The sequence below is a fragment of the Phalacrocorax carbo genome, chromosome 5 (genome assembly GCF_963921805.1).
Source record: "Phalacrocorax carbo chromosome 5, bPhaCar2.1, whole genome shotgun sequence".
Lineage (NCBI taxonomy): Eukaryota > Metazoa > Chordata > Aves > Suliformes > Phalacrocoracidae > Phalacrocorax > Phalacrocorax carbo.
In genome coordinates, this window is record NC_087517.1 from 69,069,251 (window position 1) to 69,095,274 (window position 26,024).

Here is a 26,024-nt window from a genome sequence, read left to right on the forward strand (position 1 = left end):
TTTCCGTATAAGCAGTACCTAGACAGCGATCGAAACATTCACTTGGAACCACAACATACTGGTAGCTCCTATGAGAAGAACCAATTCTGCACATCAAAAAGAGGAACTGACTACAGCGACACCAGTCACACAATTATTGCTCAAGTCTTGGCAAGTAGAGTCCCACGTAGCACTTCAGAGCAAAGGAGGCAGTTAAGTTGTTTATTAATGACAATGGAAACAAAATAAAAAAGTGATATAGCAAACAGATACGTCTTTAAATATAAAGTTTCTAGTCATCTGGTGTTCTGTCAGGCTCCCCTTTTTTCTTCTTTTTTTTTATTCAGGCATAGATACAAAAATCCATAGAGGATTTAGGGAAACATGATACTTTAACATAAATTTATCATCTATGACGAAGTCTGAACAGCAAACATCATATAAAGAAAAAAACTCAAAATATATTTACAATTCATACTCTGTAGTCAGTGAGAAATTTCTGGGTTACCAAATGGCAGGTGATCCATGTACACTGCATTCCAAAAGGCATTATCCAGAGTCACTTCGCGTAAAATTAAGCTGAAAGACAGATTGTCTAAAAATAAGGCCAGTTTCATTCCTAATTTATGCATTTGATGACCAGAATTTTCTGATACTGCTATGTTAATTAAAAAAAAAAAAGAGCTGAAGAGCACCTGATCTCACCCAAATGGGATACACAAACTGCAAGTTTCATTCTTAGCAGGAGTTATCAAGAGTAGAAACTCCCGAGAAAGGACAATAGTATACACCCTTTTTGCCATCTTGTCTATTGCTAATTTTAAATGCTTGTATAAAAACAAGTCCCCACACCAGATTTGCAATATGATCATAAATAGGCAATAGTTTAAAAATGTAAGAGAGGCTTACCTCGGACTATCAAGCTGTTCTGCACTTCAGAAAAAAGTGAACAAAGCCCAAACACCAATCTCTTCCTCTCCCTCCCGCCCCCTGCCCCCTCAAGCCCCCGCCCCACTTCCAAACCTGGGAAAAAAACCAAAAGTTATACTCTGATGAATATTAGAACTGGCACCAACATTCATGCTAGTTGCCCTGATGTGCAACAGAAAGTTCATTTACGATAGTCAGAAATATTCTTATGCACTAGCCCCAAAGTGTTCAGCTTCTGGAAACAGTCTTTGTTTTGAAAAAGCAAAAAATCCCATCAGGTATGACGTGGGCAGCGTCCAGAAGGTGCAGGAATGTCCAACACTCTACGTCGATCTTCATATTCATCGGTGTCTGTGGAATCTTCGTCTTCATCCACTGCATATTCATTATGATTTGTTTCCTAATACAAAACATAGCTACATTTAATTTAAATCTTGTATTCCAGCTAGTAATAAGAAATCACGAACAACTGCCTGGAAAAATCTGAAGCCTGCATTATCATGTCGATTAGCCGAACCAGACGTTGTGCTCTACATCCTAACACCAGCTCCTTACTCAAAGTTTCGTTTGCAGTAGAGACCATTTTGCCAAAGTGCTGGACCTTCAACTCAGTAAATATTCATTAGCCTTTGTTATTTCATGTGTACAACTATGTTAAGCCACAATTCGGTACTTTAGCTGTACCCATTTTCTTGGTGGCTTATGTTGTCTTTTAATACAAGTAGTTTAAAAACAAAGGGTCATGACTACCTTTAAAACAGAGGTAGAGCAAAAGAGAAAAGCAAATTATTTTTACAGTCAGCTGAATGACGGTACAACTCCCGTAAACGTGAGCACGAGTTAAGAGGCACCATTATCTGTTAGAAGCACGACACCTGCTGGCACTTACTGTTAGAGCTACTGGTAACGAGAGTGTCTCAAATCCCTTGAAAAATGTGAGAAAGCAGATGTCTGTCCCCCGAGGAAACACGCGATGCTCACACAAAAGCTGTCAAGTCCTACCAGAATTAGTCACTGTACTGGTCACAAGTAAGGGCTGTGCTAGTGATAAAATATATAAAGCATTCTTCTGGAAATGTGCCAAAGCAAATTATATAGTTCACCTGCAATCTCCAAACTAAAACTGCATTATGATGAACAGTAAGCTAAATATCTTACCAATTTGGGAAGTCATTAAGTGACTTTATGGGATGGATGTTCAGTGAGGACTAATGAACATCAGACAGACCGCTATAATTTTAAAATTGTCATTAACTACAACTTTTCTTGTTGAAGAAAGCAGATATGCTGTTATGGCTAAGACAGACGATGCTGGGGTCACACCAAGACGGAATATTTAAAAGAACTATAAAATTCAAACAGCTAATGCCATGCCACGTTTCTAGGTAAATTTGTACCTAGACATGAGATAGCTCCTTAAAACAAAACAAGCAAAACTCGACACTGCTGTAGTCTGCATAATCAGACATGTGTCTGAAACGTGTCCTCAGTAGGCACAGATATACACATACGTATTTCTGCACCTCCTGAGGGGCCCTTGTGTTCTGACACAGGACAGCAGAATGGTCACATTCTACCTCTGTCGAGGACCCACAGGGCCCCTGATCTCACCGACAGAATCAGCTTTGACCTTGATACCAGAGGCGAGGACATGAGGCGGAAGATCCACAGCCACGTACGGCGCCCTTTTCACGCCTTAGGAAAGCTGGGGCCGAGGGTCTTGGATTCAACTGGTAGCATCACACGTCAAAGCAGTGAGGGCACGTGGCTTTACCAAGGTACAAACTGCCTACAAAGATTACTACAGTTGCTAGACTTAGCCTTAACTGCACCACGCTTTGTATGGAGTTATCGATCTGAATACTGTTCAGTATTGTAATTTTGCATTGGAAGTGTTTTCTTATCAATAGATTCCAGAAGCTGAGAAGAGTTCATATAACGGGGAATTGCCAAAGTCTCAGACTGAGGGATACTTCTAGACTTTTTTTTTTCCCTGAGAAATTGTTCTGAAAGTGAGAGATTTTCAAGAAAAGAATCAACACTGAAAAGTGACATGAGATTGGAGTTTAAACACACAGTTACACTGTCCTATTGAAACTAGTCCAAGTGTTCCCTGAAAACAGGAGGTCAGAGGAAGACAAAAAACCTACGATAAGCACAACTGCGTCTCTGCTTACCATTCGTGCCGTAGACACCTTGAACGTTGGACAGACCATATGAAATCTGGGAATTGTGACGTTAAAGAATTTGTCCTTGTAGTAGAGGCAATGGAAGGTGTAATAGCCCTCCATATATCCAGATGTTGTGGAAAACGTCGTACAGCTGGTATATTCATAGACTCTTCCTGGACTGATAATTGGAAACTCCCCTGTTGGTGAAATATTAGATCGCAATAGTAAAGACTGAAGTAGAACTACAATTTAGCCGTTTGCTAAAGCGCTTGCACTCCACAACATTCAGGCAGATCATTTTACATTCCAGTGGATGCATAAATGACTCTCAGTAACTACTGACGTTAAACTGTCTGAGGAGCATTTAACTATCAAGACGTTCAGACATCCCTTGCAAAACAACTTTAAAGACAAAAACAGACGGATACACAGCTCACTTTTTCAAGCAACAAGATGATTTTGACAAAAACCATACAACTACTACCCTCAGTCACCATGATGAACGGGAAAAATTTAATTTTCATAATGTATACATTAAATACAAAACCACTCTCTATTGGGTTCATAAAAGCCATCTTTTACTTACCAACTACTCCAGGACCCTGAACTTCTTCTACATCACCTTTGGCATTTGTTATTCTCCAATATCGACTGTCCAGCTGACAAGCCTTCTCAGGAAGAGCATCTTTGGACATTTCAATCCTAGAAGCCAAACAGCGTCCTTAATGGTTGTGCAACTACCTTCCTACATTTTAAGAAATGCTTTACATCCCTGGGATTTCTCTTAAAGTAGACTGGGCAAAAAAAATAAACCCACTAAGGTAAAGTACACTGAATCAGTTGTTGGGATCCGTCTCCATGCATCTGTTTCACTACCTGTTGTTATTTGCCCCTTTCTAAACCACAAGAGCTACTCGTAGCTTCCTTCCCCACCCATCCCTGTACTTTACACCAGTTACCAACTTGACTGGTACTTTGCTGAACAGGTAACGATTTCGTATTTTTTTTTATTAAAAAGTACAGCGTGTTGTGCCCCTCCTATTCATTTTAGTACGTTCTTGAATGCTGTGCGTAAATTTGCAACAACCGATCCTTTGAACATTACACAGGTCTATCCTGTGTTGTAAGAGTTAATTCATTGTTATTCTTACCTGATTCTGTAAGTGAAGAAATAATGCGGTGGATGCACAGAACTGAGTTCAGGTAGAAAGGATGTGGACACAGAAACAGTAATATCTCCTGTGGTAGCAACACATTCTTTATCATGCACGTACCTACAGAAAGAAAAACATTAACTCTGCAAATAGCTCTGCACATTCAATATGGAAAGCTAAACACACACAGTACTTAACTGATCGCTTAAAAGAGTGCTGTGGCGCTAGGTTAGAAGTAGTTCTTAATTTCTCATTCAGCAGTTAAATAGAGGATGTATGGAGTGTCTTTATGATGTATACTTCCCCGTCACCTAAACTCATACAGCTGCGGATCATTTTGTACCCCCATTAATGCTTCTGTTAAGCTGGGTGCGTAATTTGTTCTGAAGTCAGTCAAGACACACTTGTTTAATAAGGATGTGCCATTATGCTATTTAAAACACAAAACCTAGCAACTCCTACAGCAAATTCATTAACAGATCAGGAACTTGGCCCTACAGCCGCCCAGTTTGACAGAATTAAGGTTCTTGCTGATTATTTACAAAAAATTAGAAGTGCGTTAAGTTTCAAACACCAGAACAAGTTCTGTTTATTTACATATTCAACAGTGTTATTGTAGAGACCAGCTTGCTGAAACAATTGCTTTTTTAATAACTCAGAACAGTCCTGTAGCAGCAGCACACTCACAGCAAGCAGAGCAAGTATTACGCTGTTAGCTAAGCTTCAGATCTGTTATAATGCAAAATTCTGGTCCCATTAAAGCAAAGTTATAAACTCTGAAGCTTCTGGTAAAAAAAAAAACACGTTTCTTTAAGCATTCGGTTTTACAGCTTTATCTTCAATAAGTTTCATGTGCTTACTCCTCTCTCCACCATCAGCTTTTGTATCTGATACCCATACCTACTTGGGAAGAGGTCAGCATTCTAAAAGAAGCATCTAAGCCTTGCCGTGAGGTTATAAAGTCCAGTCACGATACCTGAAAATCTGGTCTCTGATGATAGGATAGCCACCAGTTACGACTTTGTTTACATAGGATGTAAACCATTCCAAGTAAGATGTACCTAAATGCCAAAGAAGAAAAGTATTCATAAGGACAGGCAAGTTTACCACTAAGTGCATTACATTAAATACTTCAAGGAAACAGTTTAAAGCTTGTAATATTTTTATTATAAACTCTGACTGACTTAGAAGAGTTGGTCAAAATTCCAGCCTGTTCTAACAACAAAGATCATTCGGAGAAGCCAACCAAGAACTACGAGTTAAGGGTGCAGAAATGACACAGCAAATGAAGAATGTCTTAGCTAAGTATTTCACATTATAATCATGGTCTTCAAATGCGGCTGTCTCACAACTCCTCTGCTAGGACTGGGAACGATGACAAGTACAGTGGCCTGTATTACTTGCAGGTAGAATAATTGGAAATAGCTATACAAGAGGCATGCAAGCCCACTGGTGGACTTATGAACTTAGTTTCGATATACAGGTTTCCATACTAACAGAGTTTCTAAGAAACATGCTAGCAAGTCACAGAATTTCTCCTTCAAAACAGGGATAAGCTGTGAACATACTCCACACTTCTGCTACAAACCCAAAGACTAAGGCTGTATGTCACTCCAGAGAACCTGGGATTTTCATACACTTACAGCCATTGCCTGAGAACAGCTTTTCATACACCTACAGCTATTATTTAGGAACAGCTTGATTTCTAAGTAGGCAGTCAGGCTGTCACATTTAACTCTCAAAGAAGAGAGTTTCAGACAAGAGATACTGGCTCTCCGTAACAGAATTTCTCAGCCATAAATCTTCCAAGCCTTGCAATATAGAGTCCAATCACAGAGTTATTCAACTGTTTGTCAATATTACTGAGAGAAAACTGGATTTAAGCTGAAATACTAAGAAATCATTATCCTCACCTTCACTGACATGTTATCAAGTACTACTACTCCTGTTAGATTAAGCATACTTACCACTTCTTTCTTTGAACAAGGGCTATGTGTGCTGTCCTTTGACCTTCTGGAAGCCTAAGGAACTCCAAGTTTATTATCCTCCTTTCTATCACTAATCCACAAAATGCAAACCTCGTGTAAAGTAACTCCGAATGGAAAAAGTGGACCAATTTACCCTGCCACGTTCAAAATGACAAGATAAATGCTGTACATGAAACTTCCCCTCCACTCTGCAATAAACCAAGGTTAACCCTTTCAGCCAAGTGGAATACATCTAAGTATGATGTCAGATCACCTCACCACTGACTCAGTTCCATAAAAGCAGCAACACCAATTCACCATAGCGTCGCTTTAAAGTATTACATGGAGACAAGCAAGTAACCGAACTCTTGAGCTTTTGCTGTACCTTTCCCACGATAGTTCTTAAAGCGCACAATGGCCTTTGGAAAACAGGTAGCAGGTTGACTACTTCACACTGAAATCAGTTCATACAATCAGTACCTAGAAAGGTTTCCCAAAATTAGCGTGGCTGAGAGTTTGACTACCTTCAACCCAAACTAGCAATGGTATAGCATTGCCCAATGTGGTTTCTCACTGTAATATTAATACACATTTCCTAAGAAATGTGCAAGGCTAAATATAAATATTAATTTTGGTGCCTTTTATTACACATCTGCTTTCCCACTCAGTAAATTAATTTAGACATAGCCACAACTACCAGATTCTGGTGGATGAACAAAAAGAAATAATCAAAACACTATTCCAGTCAATGTACATGTCAGACAGACGATCACAGATTACTACATAACCAAACAACAATTACGCATTTTTCCCCTTCCTTCATCTTTTGAACAAAGCAATCAAGCAAATCAAAAATCCAGAACGGTTTTCTTCTGCAGCTGTGTTTATAATTAAGTAGATTTCATTAAGGGACACAAAATATTTTCAACTTCTAACATGGTTGCAAAAACTACTGGGGGGGGGGGGGAAATCTTTCTGTCCACTTGGGTGTTGTATTTAATAACTGCTTACATCACTGCCATAATGGCCAAGTTAAAGGTTTTGCTCATCTCGTTAAACAGGTCGGTACGCTGGATGATTTGTATACAAGACACACAGAAGGACAAGCCTTAATGGAGAAAACTTGCATCCCATTTCAAGTAACTGCTGATGTTTTAAAGTCGGTTAGAGTCTCACAAGTGACACAGAAAATTTAGAATGCTTGCTTTGGTCAAGTCATACTGACATGCATTTTCTAAACAGTGGAATTAAAACATTTTGCAGAGTATTTTATTTAAAGTGTTACCTGTAATGAACATATCAATAGCAGATGGATTGCGAGCCATTTGGTCCTAAAATGGAAAGAAGGTTATGGATGTATTAGAAGGACAACATTAGACTTTCAAGGTTATAATTCAGCACCTGAAATAGAATATAAGGAACACTTTCCCTATATTCGCTAAACCTAAAACCTGGCTGCTTAATACATCATGATACTCCCAGTCAGGTATTCAAATACATAACACAGGCCTGTCCCCATGAGCGCTCACATGATCGCTGAATATACAGCTTGAACATTCCACTAAGGCTCATGCGTATAAAAATCAGGTTGAACTCATCATTCCAGAAACAAGGCCCCAAAAATACTGCCTTAGAACAGAAGCACAGAACAGCTGAGGTTGGAAGAGACCTCTGGAGATCATCAGTCCAATCCCTCTGCCTGCGGCAGGGTTAGCTAGAGCAGGTTGGCCAGGATCAAGTTCAGCTGGGTTCTGACTCTCTCCAGGGACAGAGACTACACAACCTCTCTGGGTGACCTGTTCTGTGCCCAACCACACTCACAGTAAGAATGTTTTTGTTTATGTCCAGACCAAGTTTCCTGTGTTTCAACTTGTGCCTATTGCCTCTTCTCAGTGATGCCTGCCCAGTGACAGAAAAGGAGTCTAGCTCTGGCTTCTTTATGCCCTGCTACCAGATATTTAGAAACATTGATAAGAATCCCCTGAGCCTTCTCTTCTCCAGGGTAAACAATCCCAGCTGCTGTCCTACCGTCTTCTCCACCAAAACAAGCAGGGCTGTCCACAGATCAACCAAAATATGTGTGTAAGTAACCTTCCAAGTTCCCAAGCATTATCCAGAAGGTTTAAATACACAGCATAAGACAAAGGGGAATCTTAATGTCCTTCAGGTGATCCATTATCAAGGCCATTCCCTAGAAATCTCATTGCTAAGCACTTTGAAAACAAACAGCCAAGAACAGCAGGATGAAGATCCCCATCTCTTTTACAAGAAACACCCTTTACTTGCCCCCTTTCTTTTTGGGGTGGGGAGGTTGTCAGGGCATAGGAAAGGAGAGGGAGGACTAAAATCTTGTCAGGTACAATATCCTTAAGCTTCACCAGCAACAATATGCCTATCTTAAAATGCTACAGCTGTAAGAACTATGAAAAATACTTAATTATGTTCTACAACGCAGCTGCTCAAGAGCAATTTGTTCTTTCACTGGAAAGTTTTGCCTACAAACCAGAGGGTATAATTTATTGTGGTAAGTTTACATTTAACATATCTGGGGGAGGAGATTTACGCAGATGCTGATCTTCCATAATGGAGAAGCTTTTCTCCCTTACAGAAACAGGGACAAGGGCATATACCTGCCGGAGTTTGAACAAATTAAATTCATACTTCCCAATAAGGATGGATGTTGTCCACTATCATGAAGCTATAGAAATTGCTACAGCCATTAACAACTTCCTGTAAATTCCTTTCACTTACTAACCCTCCCACTTACGGGCTTTGATGAAAACCAGATGGCAACTCAGGGGCAAGTAACACACTAATATGATCTCTTAGTATTCACCTTATGCTATGTAAAATATTTCAGGTATCCGGTAACATGCAAAAGGGACACCATCAATCATTAGAAAAGTACATTCACAAGTATAAACATATCTTCCTTACTGGACATTGATAGAAGATCTCGTACTTATTTCGTCCCTCCACACTCTCCAGGGCCATGTATTGACTCAGGCCAGTGTGAATGCAAAAAGTAAGAGGAAGGCATTGTTTCAGACCTAGCCTCTGCTGAAAACCTCCAGCTGCAGTGTCGATATCCAACAGGTCTTCAGAACGGTAGTGGTTCGACAGTGCCATGCTTCCCATCAAACTTAACAGACAACAACAAAAAAGGGAAAGATAAACCAAAGATACCACTCACAAGACAAAGACAGCTTTAGATCTTTTCTAAGCATTGATTCTATCAATGTTTTAGATACATATTAGACCTGGGTGAAATACTCGAATACCCAGGTGCTGGACTAGGTTATTAGTCTGCAACATCAACCTTCACAAAGGGAGTCTTGATGGTTCTGAGGTGAACACTTCCTTGTATATTTTGTGCATCCCAAAGCACCGTTTTAAACTGCTGTTGGTGACTCCCATCATGTCTGCAACTACTTCAGCAAAGCCATTCACAGCTGACGCAGCTTCCTATAGCAACATAATGTAATAGTAACCAGTGCTCCATATCTCAAGTTTTTTGTGAGTTCATTTCAATGCTACCAAAGCATCCATGATTTTTCAATTGGAGTGCAAAGCTGCTATAGCATCAAAGAATCATAGAATCTATAGGGTGAGCAAGGTGCTCTGTGCTTTGGAGAAAAGGTTGAGAAGTAAACAAGGAAATTAACTATTGAGTCAGAGAGATTACAGTCTCAGTATAAAAACTAAGGCAGACACACACAAGCAAACAGACATACAAGGGAAGAATGAGACAATATTCATCAGCATGCCATGGCAAGACCATCAACTGTCTTTCTAATTTTTTCCTCTAGCTTTTTGTAAGCATCACAGCAAAGGAAGGGGGTGTTTATTTCTTTGGTTTTGACAATAACGAAGTGACACTGAAGACAGTACAAGGAGCCTCTCTATACATAAGAATATATATGGTCAGAAAAAAGTAGCATTAACCTGAAACATGTAACATTAGGAACGGAGGTAAGCATCGGAAGCTAAAGTTAACATTGATATGAATGTTGGGCTAGATGAAAGCTAGGGTGAAAATAAAAAAAACCCAGGCAACCTACATTCAATGTAAAGGGGCAGACAATGCAAGAACAATAAAGAGGGGTAACATGATCAAAGTAACAAACTACAAGAGCACACAGTACAGCAGTGCGTCTAGCAATAAGAGGAGTACACAAACCTGTAATGGACACCTCCCCACCCGTACTCCCTTTTAATTTGCCTTTCACTGACACTCTCAGATGTAAACTCTTGCAGATGGTAAGCTATTCCAGGTGTTATGAAAGCAGTGACTCAGGCACAAGCTGCCACATGTCAACACGATATAAGCTGCTCCCATCCTGGGCAACAGGTTCCATTCCTCTTTTTCCTTATGTAGTCTTGCATGGAATTAGCATGTTCTACAGTTTAAAAATCGATGCTAACATCCAAAGACAGAAACCTGAAGCACCTAGCAATGACAACTAGTCCTGAGTCTCCTCCATTTCTGACCTAGCATGCCAACAACCTGCTGCATAGACTTCCACTACCTACACGTATCTCCCACAAGAAGCAAGCCTGTCCTCAACAGTAAGACCAGGCCTTCCACTCGCAGGGTGGCAGCCTTTCTTGCTCCAGAGTCCCACACGTCAGACCTAACTAGTCCCCCCAGTCAGCGCTCCACCAGCAAGGTTTGTGAACCTGTGTGTAATGCTCAGGCCCTCACTTTGAGGGCAGAGCAAGGGACCACAGCCCACTGGCAGTTTCTCAAGCTGAAAGGCACGCCCAAAGGCACACGTCTGATCCTACAGCCCTTCCACAGGCACGTCATCACAGCAGGGGCTCTGTGGGAGTAAAAAAGTATTGGGAAGAGCAGGAAGCACACAAGCTGCAGAGCTCCGTTTGAAACTACAGAACCAGGGCACCCATCTCCTGTAAAAAAAGTCTCCTGAAAAAGAAACAGAACTAGAAGCCATCCTTACGGTTGCATAAAACTTTCTCGTATTTGTTCTGCACTAGAATTGGAGGAGGGTGCACCTTCTTAACTAGTGAAGGTTCTGGTAGAGCAACACGAATGCATTGCCCCCTACAGACACTGCAATGATTTGCCCTAGCTTTCCATCTTTTGCTAATGTTTGCAGCACTTCATCAAGCGCTGACCTGCTAACTTTTTCTACAGCTGGAAGATAAGAAACTACGTTTGGCCACCTGCCTTCTAACCTCAATGTAAAAGGAGATTTTAATTGCTGAAACTACATAAAATTCTAAAATCTTCTACTAAGGAAACTTAATTTGCAGAACTGACATTTTGATTCTACTCAAAAGGACTACCCGGCTTGAAAGTTAATCCCTAACCACTTTAACGAAAGAAGTTATTAAATAATGAAACCTTAGAGTCCAAGAGGCTAATTTACTTACATAATACAATGCAAAACTTCAGGGGAGCAACTTGCAGCAGTATGATTAGAAGTCTAACAGAATTTTTTGTTAATAGAAAAAAAAACAACAAAAAAAGGTTCTCACAAGGAGAAATGATGGAATTGTAAGAGTAATTTGGGCAATCAGAAATCTACACTGTGTTTTCAATTACTTCTGAGAGTAGAAGATAGCCAATTCTAGAAGCGTCACTTCAAGCAGCCACTCAGTTACAATACATTTAAATGCTGCATCTGTCCTGTTTGGCAGACATTTGATCTTTTAAATAAACTATCCAAGAAATATAAAAAGAATTAATAACTTGGTAGGTAGTTTTCGCTCCTTACCCAGGAACAACTAGCTTCTGTCCATTATGAATACGAAATGAACATCGATAGTCATCAGGGAGTTTGCAACCTATTTGTGCTTCCACAGCATCCAGATCTTCCTCCCGCACACTCTCTGTGTACAAAAAGAAACAAGAGTATTAAGTGACAGTTTTGGAGGGGGAAATCAAGAACCCCTGCTCCTGCCAAACTCAGATTTCATGCTGATTCACTACTCTGCCCTCAAGTGCCCAGTATGCTCTTCCTGACAAAGGGGAATATTAGAATTTGTGTTAAGACTTTTCCTTTAAATTTTATTTCACATCACTTCAGAGCTGTGTGGCTAGAAATAAGGCAAAAATGAGCTACGTTCTAGACATGACGGCATGTTTTCAGCCACCAAAGAGAATGTTAAGTAGCCCAGCAACCTTAGGATTATGGATTTTTTTTTTACGTTATCACAAAAGTAATATATATTTCCAAGTATTTTGCCACTTATAATTCCAAGGAAGTGAACTAAGACATACACAAGCAAGATAAATTCAGTCCAACTTTCGGATGCAGCTGCCTACTAGCATGGTCTCAAGAATCTTCTACTGATTAAATTCATGTTAATGTCCAGAATCACTAAAAATCGAGAATTTCAGATACAAAGCATGGAATCTGTAAGTGCCTTGATCAAATGAGCATGGACCCAAGTCAGTATTTGGTGACTTTATTGTATGCTAGGTGACGCAGAATGAATACTACATAAATTTGAAAGGAAGCTGATTACATTAACCAATTACTTAATGCAGCACTGATCTCCATCCAACAAAATCTCAACAGGCCTGACTTAAGCAGAAAGTATTCATAAAGTGAAATGAACCTTTTCCCCGCAATATTGTTATTAGCTGAGTCCCAGTTAAAACTTCTAGGCAATATTGATTTTAACCTTTCACCATTCTAGGGGTTGCTTCTTTCAGTTTCCAGTCCAATCAATAACAAAGAACCACCGTTCACCTGGAATTTGAAGCAATAAATGGGTTGTAACAAGGGGATTTTCCTATCATCATCAACAGAAGAAGGTGGGGAGTAACTACTCTGACACCTCCACACACACTTCAGGGGGCTTCCGCCTGTGATCTGTTCCAATCGAGGGGTTTTAGTGATTTATTTTTTAAAAAAAATATGAAGAGAGTTTAATCATCAGTTTCATTTATATGGCGTAAATTAACTCATTGAAACAAGATCTTGTACAAACAGTATTAAAAAGGTCTACGTTATGGAAAAGCTCCTGCTAAGACCTGCCATCACTATACGTGTTTGGAAATTAATAATTTTAAAATTTGTTTTGGTCTTTCTGTAGACAAAGAGAAGCTTTATTGCACCAAATTCCTTGGGAGGATTTTGAAAGTAAAACTGTGGCAAAATCTGCTCATTTCAACACCCACAACAGAGATACTTTGCATTTTATTAACAAAACGTGTAACAGTGGTTCTGTACACCTGAGTGAAGCCTGTTTTTTTGCTAGAGCAGCATGAAAGCCACAGAAATCAAGGCGTGGATACCTACATAAAGTACTACAGTCTGCGTACACAACAGTTCAGGCTACATAGGACCCTTTTGGCCTTTTCCTAAAAAGGCATTCCTTCACTAACACTTAGAACTAACAACACAAAAAATTTTTAAAGAAAACAGCAAGTATTAAGTTCTAATCATGTTCTGTTATTCACAAATACTTAGCAAAACTTGAGAATCCTGCACTACCAGCAAGAAAAAAAACATGCGAGATTTAAGTAGGAAGGAGATCATTGTCTGTAGATTTCATTTCACAGATCATGTTAAATCAAATATCTTGGTCTAACAGTCAGATTCATACAGAAGACTGAAATACAGTTGAAAATAAGAGCTATTTTGTCCCTATTCCAGAAAAGCCCAAACTTGCTGTATATCTTGCTGTGTAAGACACATGAACCAGAACACTGGAAGTCCTTCAAGTAAAACACAAACCTAATTTGAAAAGACAATATTGGGGGGGGAGGGTGGGGGTGTGTGTAAAAATTCTTGTTAAGCTACAGGAATGCCGTAAGACCTACAGAAGAGAAAAAATACTTCCTTTTTGTTTGGCTTTAGTTTAAAATGCCTGTTTTCATGTGAAAGTGTTTTAATTAGGTCTTAAGAAAAATCTCAGAAACAAAATCCCACCAACAGGCCCCAGGTCCTTGAAGTAAGGGAATTATTAAACTAAAAATAATAATAAACAAACAGAAAAAAAAACAGTCATAGCAACCAAAGACAAAAGCAGTAAAAGTATATTCATTTCCTGATTATCCACAGATAAAGATGATAGACTGGTCACTAGAAAAAAAGTAACCTTGATTTCCTCTCTGAAAAGAAATCTTCAGAGGATCTATGATCACTAGTAACTGGGCAAGGACTACACATGTGGTCTGATTTACTTATTTCCTGGAGGGGAAGGGAAAGCACATCTACTTGACTTTCAGGGCTCCAGTAATTGAGGCACACACCTAGGATGAAAGCAGTATGAAACTTAATAACAGACAGCGGTGTTAGCCAGCCTACTAGAGAAAGCAGGTATTACACTGTACCTTTCAAAGAACCAATCATCCGAGGACACCGCTGTCCTAAGTATTTCTCTAGGTCATCCCAGGCTTTTTTCAATGTAGCATAGTATCGGATGTATCTTCCTAGGTCAGAGTAGGTACTGATGAAGATGGCTTTCCAGCTCTGATTTCGTTGACTTTTTTCCTCCCTAAGTGGACATGAAGAAAATAAGTTCAAATACCAGCCTAAAAAGCTTGACTTCTAAAACAAAGAAGTTAATATTTGTTATTTGGCAGGACCATTGTGCAAATATTAAGCCAGGAACACCTTGAGCCACCTGAAGCTACACAAACTCACTTAATTCTGGCATGTATTCAACAGCAACTAGGAAACATCTGAGGTACTAGTATGAAGGGAGAATTTGGAAAAAATATTCCTTTAAACAGAGTCCTGTTCATTATTAAGTCTTAGAACTGGTGAAGAGCTAATTGAGATCCCATTTCACACATTTAGAGAGAAGGCCTTAAAAAAAAATCACATTTTTTGATCCACTGCATTAGCCACAAACTCCTTTATTTAGCCAATAAGGATGATTAAGGAGTAAACCAGAGAGTTAAATGATAACTCCGTGCACTGAACTGGTAACTCCGTTTCTTAAGGAATTACTGTATATTCAGTTCCCCTCGCAGGCACAAGAGGAGGCTACAGGAAGACAGGCTGCCAAAAAAGTGCTGACTAACATATGACAAAGGATGCTTGCCTCCAAATGGTAGCAGCCCTTGCATTTTTGTGTTAGGATATATTCCAGCTCCTCAAACTCCCATCAGCATGCTCAATCTAAAAGATTTAGTACAGCTTCCTACACCTAAATAAAAATGTAACAATTGAGAAGTCTTGACATCACCTTTAAGATCTCTTTAGCTCTAAAAAGGAGTGAAGAACCTTCCTTCTTGAAGAGTTGAGGGGAAAAAAAAGTAAATTAAGTTTAATCTGGGAAGTTAGATAAACTAATGTCAAACCAAAGAGGTAAAAGTAAAAACGCCAAAGTGAATTATGTTTCAGCAGGTGAGGGGTTTTAGCATATTTTTACCCTCCAAATCCTCTTTGTAGAAATTACCTACAGCCTGAGAAAAACTCAGTTTTTCTTGGCTATGGGGAAGCCAGCATCTCAGAAACCAACCCCAGAGTCATTTCTCCTTAGTAAAGCCCCGTAACACCTTCACCTTCCTCTTCCCCCATACACACACCAAGTTACCCTTCTAAAGCATCAGGTGCTCATTTTGAACTTCCCAATTCCTTACCTTCTTTACCTGACCCCCACCAGATTTTCCTTTCTAGTGTGGATTCTAATAAGAATATCGCTTAGGTTTTTTTATGCAGAGAATCTCAAGGTAAAATTTTACAAGTTGTGTTACCTGTTCATAAGCTGCATATAATTAGAATATGCAAAGTATGTTTATCTTTGTGGATTAAATTTTGTTTGCTGATAATTTTTAATATGGTCCATATGATATAACATAGATTACAAATTACAAGCTCAGAAAGGGTTTCCTACATTACCTCCTTGAGCCACTTACGCATAATAAATTAACTCCTTATCAAGTTCTGCCATCTTAGGCTATTTGTGTAATACAAGGACTCCCTGAATAATGGAAAAATATATGGAACTGATCAGTGAAGTCATAAGTAGTTGATACTCCTCAAAACTTACAATCTAAAAAGATAGATACTGTCTAGAAAACAGGACACAGAGGGGATAATCAGTAACAAAACTGGTTGCTAATTCACTTCCATCATCTCCAGCTCTTGAGAAAACCATGGTTTTTTAGCAAAGATATGGATTGATACATTTATAGTTAGCTTCCACTTCACAGACATCCCAAGTTCAATGCAAGCAAGCAGAAGAGAAAGCGAGTTTTTTTAAAAACAAAAACAAACAACACACCACCACCTCCCGAACCACATATGTAAAACTTTTTACACAGCCCAATGTGACTTCCCTGGGAAAAGGATGGAGAAAATCCTCCTGGAAAGCATTTCCAAACACATGAAAGACAAGAAGGTGATCAGGAGCAGTCAGCATAGATTTACGACATAATGCTTGACCAACCTGATAGCCTTCTACAAGGAGGTGACTCACTTGATGGACAAGGGGAGAGCAGCAGATGTTGTTCACCTCAAATTCAGTGAAGCCATTGACACTGTCTGTTAATAGCATCATAGAGAAGGTGACTGAATATGTGTTTGATAAGTAGATAGTGAGGTGGACCGAAAATTGGTTGAACCACCAGGCCCAAAGGGCTACCAGTTGAAGGCAAGTCACTTGTGGTACACCCCAGCGCTCAATACTGGGGCCAATACTCTTTAATAGCTTCATTAATGACCTGGATGATGGGACAGAGTACATGCTCAGCAAGTTTGCAGATGCTACAAAACTGCGAGGAGCGGCTGATACAGCAGATGGTTGTGCAGCCAGAGAGACCTCAACAGGCAGAGAAGAATCTCCTGTTGAACAAAGGGAAATGCACCTGGGGAAGAATAAGCCCTGGGATCTTGGTTGATGCCAGGCTGATGATAAGCCCTTGCAGCAAAAACAACCAACAGTATCCTAGGCTGCAACACGAAGAGTGGTGCCAGCAGGTGCAAGGGAGGTGATCCTTTCTCTCTAGTCAGCACTGGTGAGGACGCATCTGCAACACTGTGTCCAGTTCTGGGCTTCCCATTACAAGAAAGACATGGGCATACTGGAACAAGTCCAGCGCAGGGCCTCAAAGATCATTATGGGACCGGAGCATCTTTCACATGAGGAGAGGCTGAGAAGGCTCAGGGATATCTCACCAATGTGTACAATTACCTGATAGGAAGGAGTAAAGATGAAGCCAGAGTTGTCTCAGCAGTGCCCACTGATAGGAGACAGTCCTGGACAACCTTCTCTAAGTGACCCTACGTAAGCGGGGGAGTTGGGACTACAGGATCTCCCTTCCAACCTCAGCTACTCTATGATTCCAGTCACGGCTGCCCTTGACACACCCATCCAATTGTACCCCTCATAATTACAGCACACAGGATATTACTTTACTCTGTAGAATATTTGGTGTCTGATAAGGTCAAGCTGCAGCTTCTCCTTCAGCCTAGGCTTTAAGAAGGCACCTCTTCTCTACCCATCCAGGCATTAACAGGGCATCTCTTCTCTACGCATCCATAAAGCTTTAACACTTGTACATTCATGAAACTTTTTTTAGGAAATCAACATTTTTGATGCCTCTAATCATCAGTCTGCAGCTGGTGAATACCTATTCAGTTTTAGTTACTGGAAGCAATGTGGACATAACCTGACAGCACAGTAACATAAAAGCCTCATTTTCATAGAAAAAAAAAGGCTTAGAACACCACCACTTACTCTGAAATAAGCCAGTATTTCTTGCAGTGTCTTTTCCACAACGGATCATGGCTTGATAGTTGATTTAATCTTCGACTTAAATAGCAGCAGCTATAAATATAAAATCATTAAATTTGGTTGCAGAAGAATAGTACAATAAGCAGGGATAAATACTGACCAGTATATTACACATTGCAATCTCATGAAATAAATGCAGAGTTTGAAAGTTAGTTGGCTGTCCTTCTTAGAGTTGTGCTTACAATGGTTAAAAGTCTTCATTATAGCCATGTAGCTCATGAACTACTTTTCTACCCACTTTGAGACTGTCAGCAATTAAGTAATTTTGTAAAGCAGGCCAACCTGTAGACCTACGCCACTGTAAACATTGCCTGAAAGAGTCAGGCGTGACTCCTCTCCACCAGCTGTAAGCATTCCAGTAGCACAGGCTAGTTATTATAATTTAAATTACTTTCTTATCTTGTCAGTCTCTACCTTATCTTTCCCACAGTTGCCACACTACTGAAAGCTCAAACTGTAAGCTACAGAAACTATACAATTTTGAGTATTAAGACATTACTTTCCACTTTAAGTTGTTTAAATAGTGAACTTCATGACCAGCAACACAGACAGACGCAGGAAAAATACAAAGTATGATAGACCTGGAAATAAGTACTGCAAGCTGACTCTAACGAAGACCATATATAAGCTCTTGCCATTGCATTACAGGTAGCATTGCTACTTCAGGGAGTTAAAAGAATCATATCCTGCACTATGCAGCATTACTGCCAATGCAGTATTAAAAACCTATAGGATATAGGTCTAAAACTGTCCTCACAAATCATTTAAGTTGATCCTAAAGGAGATAGCAAAAGCTAACCTACATTCCCGATGCATGCTAAATTGCTCTTTAAAAGCACTGATGGAGATGCCATCACAGTCTGTTCCCATATTTACTTCTACAGTTATAGAGCCTTTCTGGAATGTACAAGTGATATTGACAGCAAAACATTTCAGTGTATTTACATAAATAAGAGAATGTGTGGCAAAGTTTCAGCAACATACAGAGCAGTAATATAGGGAACGATTGTTATTCAAAAATTCATAGAATTTTAAGGAAATTATTATCACATTAATCTATCCTGAACACCAGACAGTAAACATTTTTCCCTCTGTGGTTGAGCTGAATTATCAGTTATGTTTTGAAGAAATCCCCCAAAAGATACCACCAATTTAGATGTGGCAACATCACTTCCTCTGGTAGCTTGTTCTAACAGCTGATGTGTGTGTTTTAATGGCTGCAATGAACATCTAAATACCCCAAATGACATTACAAAATTTAAGCTTCCAGTTACTGCTTTTTGGGGTTTTTTTTCCAGTGTAGTTCGGAAATTCTTAAGTCAGGAAGACCAACAGTGTAAATGGATGTAGTTGCCCACTAAAATAAAGATGCCCCTCAATCTTGCCTTTAGTAAGTAAAATCAGTCAAAAGCCAGGGCTGGAGAAAACATCTTGCACTGAGACTACGGAATTACTCCTATTTATATTTTAAATTAAATCTTTTTTTTCCCTCCCCAATATCCATTATAAGCTGCTTAGACTAGAACTGTATATTGTATTAGTATTTCAAAACCATCCTCAAATTAGTAAAGTGATTCTCCTGTATGACCTGCCATTACCCTTGCCCCCCACAGTGAGGCAAAGACATAAACGCATTCATTTCAGGCTTGACACTTAGCCATGTAAGAACTTAATCCATGACAATGGTGATTTTTTAATTAGTTTTTTGAGGGGGGGTGTGTGGAACAGAAATATCCCAAAGTTAAAGTCCTTGCAGAAATCTATTACACTGGTGTGTATCAATCAAGCCTGTAATTTCTGGTAGGAAAGACATCACCGTGGCATCAAACATGATCAAAGACGCAATTAAAGCCATTCCCATTAATTACATAAATATTTGGTCACCTGTCAGCGTTTCCATTATTTAAGGGCTACCACCAGGCTAACCGAACTGTGGAATACTAAGGAAACTGTAATGTTTGTAATGGTCAGAGGACATACATGTCACTAAAACAAATGTAAGCAAGCTGTAGATTTCCTCAATAAACACCTTCAGTACTACAAACAGCCAGTTATGCAAAACTGTTATTACTGACCTTACAAATAAGAAACCTACACAGTACTTAATTGTCCTTGCACAGCAAAACCTATCTCATTTTGTCAAATACATAAAAAAATAGGTAGTACCTTCACTGAACCCTTAGCAACTACCACTAAGTCATCCATACTGGACTTGTAAAAATTGTTGTAATTTTTGCTTAAGCTCTTTTTTTGCTGTTATCCTAAGAGAACTCTCCCTGATATCTTTAGCTTTCTTTACTAATACGTAAGGGGGAGGGAAAAACCAAACAGTAACCATTTTGCTAATATTCTATTTTATTCACACCTGTTCCTCCCTCTCTGATTAAATACTGTGACTTCAATCACTGTCACTCCTTGTACTTCATCGGTAAGGTTTTGGCTAAAAAACATGCTCTCATCTTCATTCTGTGACTCCTAACTCTTCAGCCATCTAGTACACTATCCAAGAGGAGCTTACAACTTTCTTTCATGTTTTTCTGCCTGAAAAGTCGTCCTATTTAATTTCGTTTGGTACTCCTCAAACGACAGCTAGCTCAAATAATTCTGTATATTCACTGGCAACAAGACCACCCTTTTGTTTGCCCGCAGATATGCAACAGTTCCTGAGAATCACCGATTCCACAAATTCAGTTACTGGTTCACGTCTAAATTGTAATTTAGCTACAAACAAAACCAACATGTAACGGGGGAGAGAAAAAGAGAGAAAATTCCCTTTGGCTTAAAAGAAAAAATAGGCAAAAAACCCTAAGACCACCACTGTTCTGGAAAGGAACGGTGCTTCAGCACACGTCCTCCCCAGGGCAGCTCCTCCAGAACAAGCCAAAGCCTTCTCCTTCCCTCTCCAAAGCCTCGGCCACCCCTTCGGCAGCGCTCTGACAGCCCTCCCCGGCGCCTCCCCGACCCCGCTCGCTGCCACAGCCATCCACGCACCGAAAAGTTGTGGAACCCCGAGCCCCGCACCGGCGGGCCGCCCCCTCCCCAGCCCCGCACCGGCGGGCTTCACCCGCCGGCCCGCCCCGCCGCCCCCAGCAGCCGGCCCCGGCTCACCCCGCAAGCCCACCCCGGGCCTCCCGCCTGCCCCCGCCCCGCCCCGCGGCCCGGCGCTGCCTCCCCGCCCCGCCGCCAGGGCCGGGCTCGGCCCTTCCCCCCCCACCCCGAGCCGCGCTGCTGGGGCGGGAGGGATCCGGCGGAGCCCCGGGCCCGGCCCGTACCTCATCAGATCCCGGTAGTCGAGGAAGCTGAGGATGAGCAGCAGCGGGTCGGTCGGCAGCAGCTCCAAGCTGAGGGCTGAGGGCTCCATGTCCAGGGGCGCCGCCATCTTGCGAGACGTCCCACGGCTCCGCCGCCCGCTGCCGGCGACGCGCCCGCCCCTCGCGCCGGGCCGTTGTCAGGGGCGGGGGGGTGGGGGGGGGGGCGGAGAGCGGGGAGGCGGCGGCGGGCCCGCAGCGCCCCCTGCCGGCCGCCGGGCCGCCCGCCTCCTCCCGGGGGAGCGGCGGGGAGAGGGGCCGCCTCCCGCCGCCACGCCCCGCCTCAGCGCTCGGCCCCCGGGGCGGGCCGTGTCCCGCGTCCCGCGTCCCGCACGCTGCCCAGCCTGTGGAGATGTGTGTGTGTCCCTCGCAGCGGCGGGCTTCGGGGCTGACGAACCCCGTCTCCTACGCCCGGTGCCATCTCGGCGGTTAAACGTGCCCCATAGAGACGCTTGTCGCAGAAGGAGGCCATGAGGTGGAGGTCCCGCACCAGGAGAGGCGCCCCACGCCTCAGTTTCACGGGACTATAGCATTATTTTGTGAGGAAAGGCTGAAAGGCTTGAGGCTGTTCAGCCTGGAGAAGAGAAGACTGAGGGGGATCTCATCAATGCTTATAAATATCTAAAGGGTGGGTGTCAGGAAGATGGGGCCGGGCTCTTTTCAGTGGTGCCCAACGCCAGGCCAAGGGGTGATGGGCACAAGTTGGGACATGGGAAGTTGCACCTGAGTGTGAGATAAAACCCCTTCCCTGTGCGGGTGCCGGAGCAGGGGCACAGGCTGCCCAGAGAGGCTGTGGGGTCCCTTCCCTGGAGACATTCACCCCCCGCCTGGACGCGGCCCTGTGCCCCTGCTCTGGGGGTGCCGGCTCCAGCAGGGGTGGGACGGGGTGAGCTCCAGAGGGCCCTTCCAAACCCCCGCCAGTCTGGGATCCTGTGATTATAAATTATCATAGAATCATATTCACAGAATCACAGAATCCCAGGTGGGAAGGGACCTCAGGGACCATCTAGTCCAACCTTTCTAGGCAGAGCACAGCCTAGACAAGCTGGCCCAGCACCCTGTCCAGCCAAACCTTGAAGGTGCCCAACGTGGCCGAGTCAACCCCTTCCCTGGGGAGATTATTCCAATGGTGACTGTCCTCACTGTGAAAAATTTCCCTCTCGTGTCCAATCGGAATCTCCCCAAAGAGCAACTTGTGTCCGTTCCCCCTTGTCCTCTCCATGGGACTCCTTGTAAAAAGGGGGTCTCCGTCTTCTTTGTAGCTGCCCCTTAAGTACTGGTACGTGGGGATGAGATCCCCTCTGAGCCTCCTTTTCTCAAGGCTGAACAAACCCAGCTCTCCCAGCCTACCCTCATATGGCAGCTTCCCACTCCTTCGGTCATCTTGGTGGCCCTTCTCTGGGCCCCTTCCAGCCTGGCCACATCCTTTTTGTACAGCAGGGACCAGAACTGCACACAGCGCTCCAGGTGTGGCCTGAAAAGTGCTGAGCAGAGCAGGATGATGACTTCATCTCTGCTGGTGATGCCCTTTTTGATGCAACCCAGCATCCTGTTGGCCTTCTTGGCTGCAGCAGCCACTGTTGGCTCATGTTGAGCTTCCTGCCCACCAAGACCCCCAGGTCCCTTTCCACAGAGCTGCTCTCCAGCCAGGGGGATCCCAGTCTGTGCTGCACCCCCAGATTATGTTTTCCCAGGTGCATGACCTTGCACTTGTCCTTGTTGAACTTCATAAGGTTCTTGCTGGCCCACTCTTCCAGCCTATCCAGATCCTCCTGCAGAGCAGCTCTCCCTTCTGGAGTGTCTGCTTCCCCACTCGATTTGGTGTCATTTGCAAACTTCATCAGGCTACACTCGATCCTGTTATCCAGATCACTTATGAAGATGTTCTATTATCATAGAACGTTCTGAGTTGGAAGGGACCTACAAGGATCATCGAGTCCAGCTCCTGTCCCTGCATAGGACAACCCCAAAATTCACACCAAATTAATTACTTTTGTGACTATATCAGGCCACCAGCTCTCAGGCTCCCAGTATAGCCCAGACCAAGCCCTGGGCCTGTGTCCCCCTTACCCTACAGCATCCCAGACAGCATCTCACTCCTGTGCTCAGGCAACTGTCTGGTGCCCATCTTGTCAACGTTTCAGGCAGTCTGGGACTTGGACATGCACACAAAGCTATGTTTTCCTTATAAAGAATATTAAGAGATCAAGCTTCTTAATTTGCTTTCTGCAAACAGAAAAATCATTTGCGTTCAGCTGGAGTACTTGGACCAGTGAATCGTCATGCTGGTAGGATCAGACCGTGGACATCCCTGGAAGATGAGTGTACTGACTACTTCCAAGACCACTTGCAATTGCTCTGTAGTTTTCTGCTTATCAAAGGAACAAGAATTAATGTTAGAATAGCACTGACGAGACCAAAACAAACCTGCTTATATCATCAGCCTCTACAGGCTGATTTTAATGGATGATTAGAATCCACTAGGACTGAAATTAAAAAGGTAATGGTACATATAGATGGGAAAATAAATGTACTGAGATGAATTTCATTAAAACAGAAAAATGTGTTGCATCTTAACAGTATATGCAAATATCCAGGATTTTTTAATCCTTCTTCCACATTTTAATTCATTTCAGGAAAACATCTTTTGCAGAGCACAGTCCCTAGAACTGATTTCCTCTAAGACCTTCAAGGAGGATTCTAGGTCCTGGCTTTGCAATAGGAATGTGGAAATTTTTGCAAACCTCAGGTGTTGTGCTGCTCCCAGGTCTGCGTGAAGAAGCCCAGTGTCTTGGACACGGCTCCATTGCCAAGCATTGTAGCTGCTGGAACCTCTGGAACCCAAACCCCTGACCCCGTCCTCTCCCGAGCCACAGACCCACAGGCTTCCAGCCCTCAGCTAGTCTGCAAAAATCTTGAGTTGAGCCAAAGGGGGTTAAACCCCAGATGCTGAGGTGAAACATTTCAAGCTCAACAAGCAAAATCTGTTTGCTCAGCAAAAGTAACTAGTAGATAATATAGTCACAAAAGTAATTAATTGATAACGCTATAGTCCCGTAAAACTAAGAATCCCAAAGCATTCCGCAAACAGTGAATTAAGCTTCACAAGCATCCTCTGAGGTAGATAAATAGATCACATTTTATATGGAAAAACTCAGATGATATGTGACAGCTGCAGAAAAAAATAGAAACTATTCTTTTTATGTCCCTCACCTTTGCCGAGTTAAATATTCTTTTTTTGACAGAAGGAATTGCTTTTACTCATGTTTTTACACTAGTAATCCTTTTTTCTCTCTTCTTTTTCAGGTACCAGTAGTATGTTATTGAAACAGTTGATTGTCCTAGCAACATCACTCGAAATAAGAACTGAAAGGGAACAAGCTAGTGGTTAGATGACTGCGTTTTTGCTAGCTGTTGGGGAGATTTTTGTCCTTTATAATTTGTATAGCTGTCAAGTTCCCTGCAGAGGAGTAAATACAATAGTAAAAGTGTATTTAAAATGTTACTAAAATGCTATTACTCGTATTTGTGTTTGTTCTTGGGTTTGCGGTCCATGAAAATCTAACAGCGTGGAGCTAAGAGAAGCTACATAATTATTTCTGTTAGGTTTTGTGACAAGATGGGTCCGAAGCCTGGGTGGTATTGCTTCTAGTACTTGCATAGTTCTACGGCATGCATTGGTTGTCATCTACTGTTTAATTTTCTAATCTTGTCCTGAGGGGGCTTCTTTTCCTTTGTGACACTTCCAGTTTTCATTCTGAAAACCTACTTGAACCCTTCCATGTTGTTTCAATGGCTGAATCCATCTTCCTCCGCTCCTGTTGTGCTCTGTTTGACTTTATCCCACATAAACTGACATGAGGTGACTTCCATGTAGTGTGTGTGTGTTTTGCGGAGGATTTCGTCCCTCGAACGGCCAAGTTAGATATTTCATTAGATGGTACAAACTACCCTCTGTGTTTCTTTCTTTCTCCAATTCCTTCTTTGCTTTTCTTTCTCATCTGCTCTTTGCTCCTATTTTAGTGTTTAAATCCCTCTATTATTGGTATAATGCCGTGTCGCGGTCTGAATTTTCCTTTGCATCCCAAATGAAAGCCCACAGCATTAAATGACATGGGCCTGTCAGAGCAGTATGAAATGTCATACAGACTGAAAAAAAATTAGAAAACCAACAGCAGACAGACTAAAAAGTATTCATATGTCATATGCTTCCTGTGTATGGTATCCTTTATGCATAACATAATCGTGTGTTACCTTGAATGATAAAAACGCTTCTGGAATTTTGGAAATAGACATTAAAATAATTCAGTGGGTGAAAAAGAAACAATCAAGATCTGCTAGCAAAGTTGAAACTGTAACGGAAGGAAATACAAAAAGAAATGTGTCTTCATGATCTTGCTAAGGAAGCAGAAAACGCATAACAATTCATGAGGTTATCAAGTCTGACAGTCACATATTTCAATGATCATCTTCTATTTCAAAAAGGGGCGAGTTGTAACATCGCCTTTCAAAAGTTCATAATTTGTAACTATACCTGCACAAAATGGCCAGTGAGCATAAATGCCTCCAAATAGTCACAACACCAAGGAAATGAGGGGATTAAAGAATGGGGAATCTGCTGTTCGTCTGAACTGCAGCTATTACATACTCGTTCTTACCTATTGCCCTTCCAAAATAAGCGTATTAGCTTAAACTGTCTGGAAAGCGGGTTTGCATTTAAATTCCCACCACCGCTAACACCGCAGTGAGTGGATGAGGACAGCTCCGAATCCCCAGCTCCCAGCGCTTCTC

The 26,024-nt window shown here is 41.9% G+C and overlaps 1 protein-coding gene across 1 annotated transcript; it reads right to left on the reverse strand.

Annotated features, from left to right (window-relative positions):
- Positions 1-187: 187 nt before the first annotated feature.
- On the reverse strand, positions 188-21,417 carry FBXO3 (F-box protein 3). The gene is made up of 11 exons (XM_064452915.1): positions 21,198-21,417; positions 17,869-17,958; positions 14,513-14,676; positions 11,943-12,057; positions 9,139-9,343; positions 7,487-7,532; positions 5,211-5,295; positions 4,232-4,354; positions 3,667-3,782; positions 3,087-3,277; positions 188-1,309 (listed from the first exon to the last, which is right to left on the reverse strand). Exons 1-11 carry the CDS (start codon positions 21,302-21,304, stop codon positions 1,184-1,186), a joined length of 1,368 nt encoding a protein of 455 aa, XP_064308985.1. The 5' UTR covers positions 21,305-21,417; the 3' UTR covers positions 188-1,183.
- Between the last annotated feature and the right edge of the window lie 4,607 nt (positions 21,418-26,024).

Coding starts and splice junctions, on each gene's coding strand:
- FBXO3 (XM_064452915.1), bottom strand. CDS start 21,304: ATGGCGGCGCCCCTGGACATGGAGCCCTCAGCCCTCAGCTTGGAGCTG. Junction 17,959..21,197: donor GACTACCGGGATCTGATGAG/GTACGGGCCGGG, acceptor TTATATTTATAG/CTGCTGCTATTTAAGTCGAA. Junction 4,355..5,210: donor ATCAGAGACCAGATTTTCAG/GTATCGTGACTG, acceptor TTCTTTCTGTAG/GTACGTGCATGATAAAGAAT.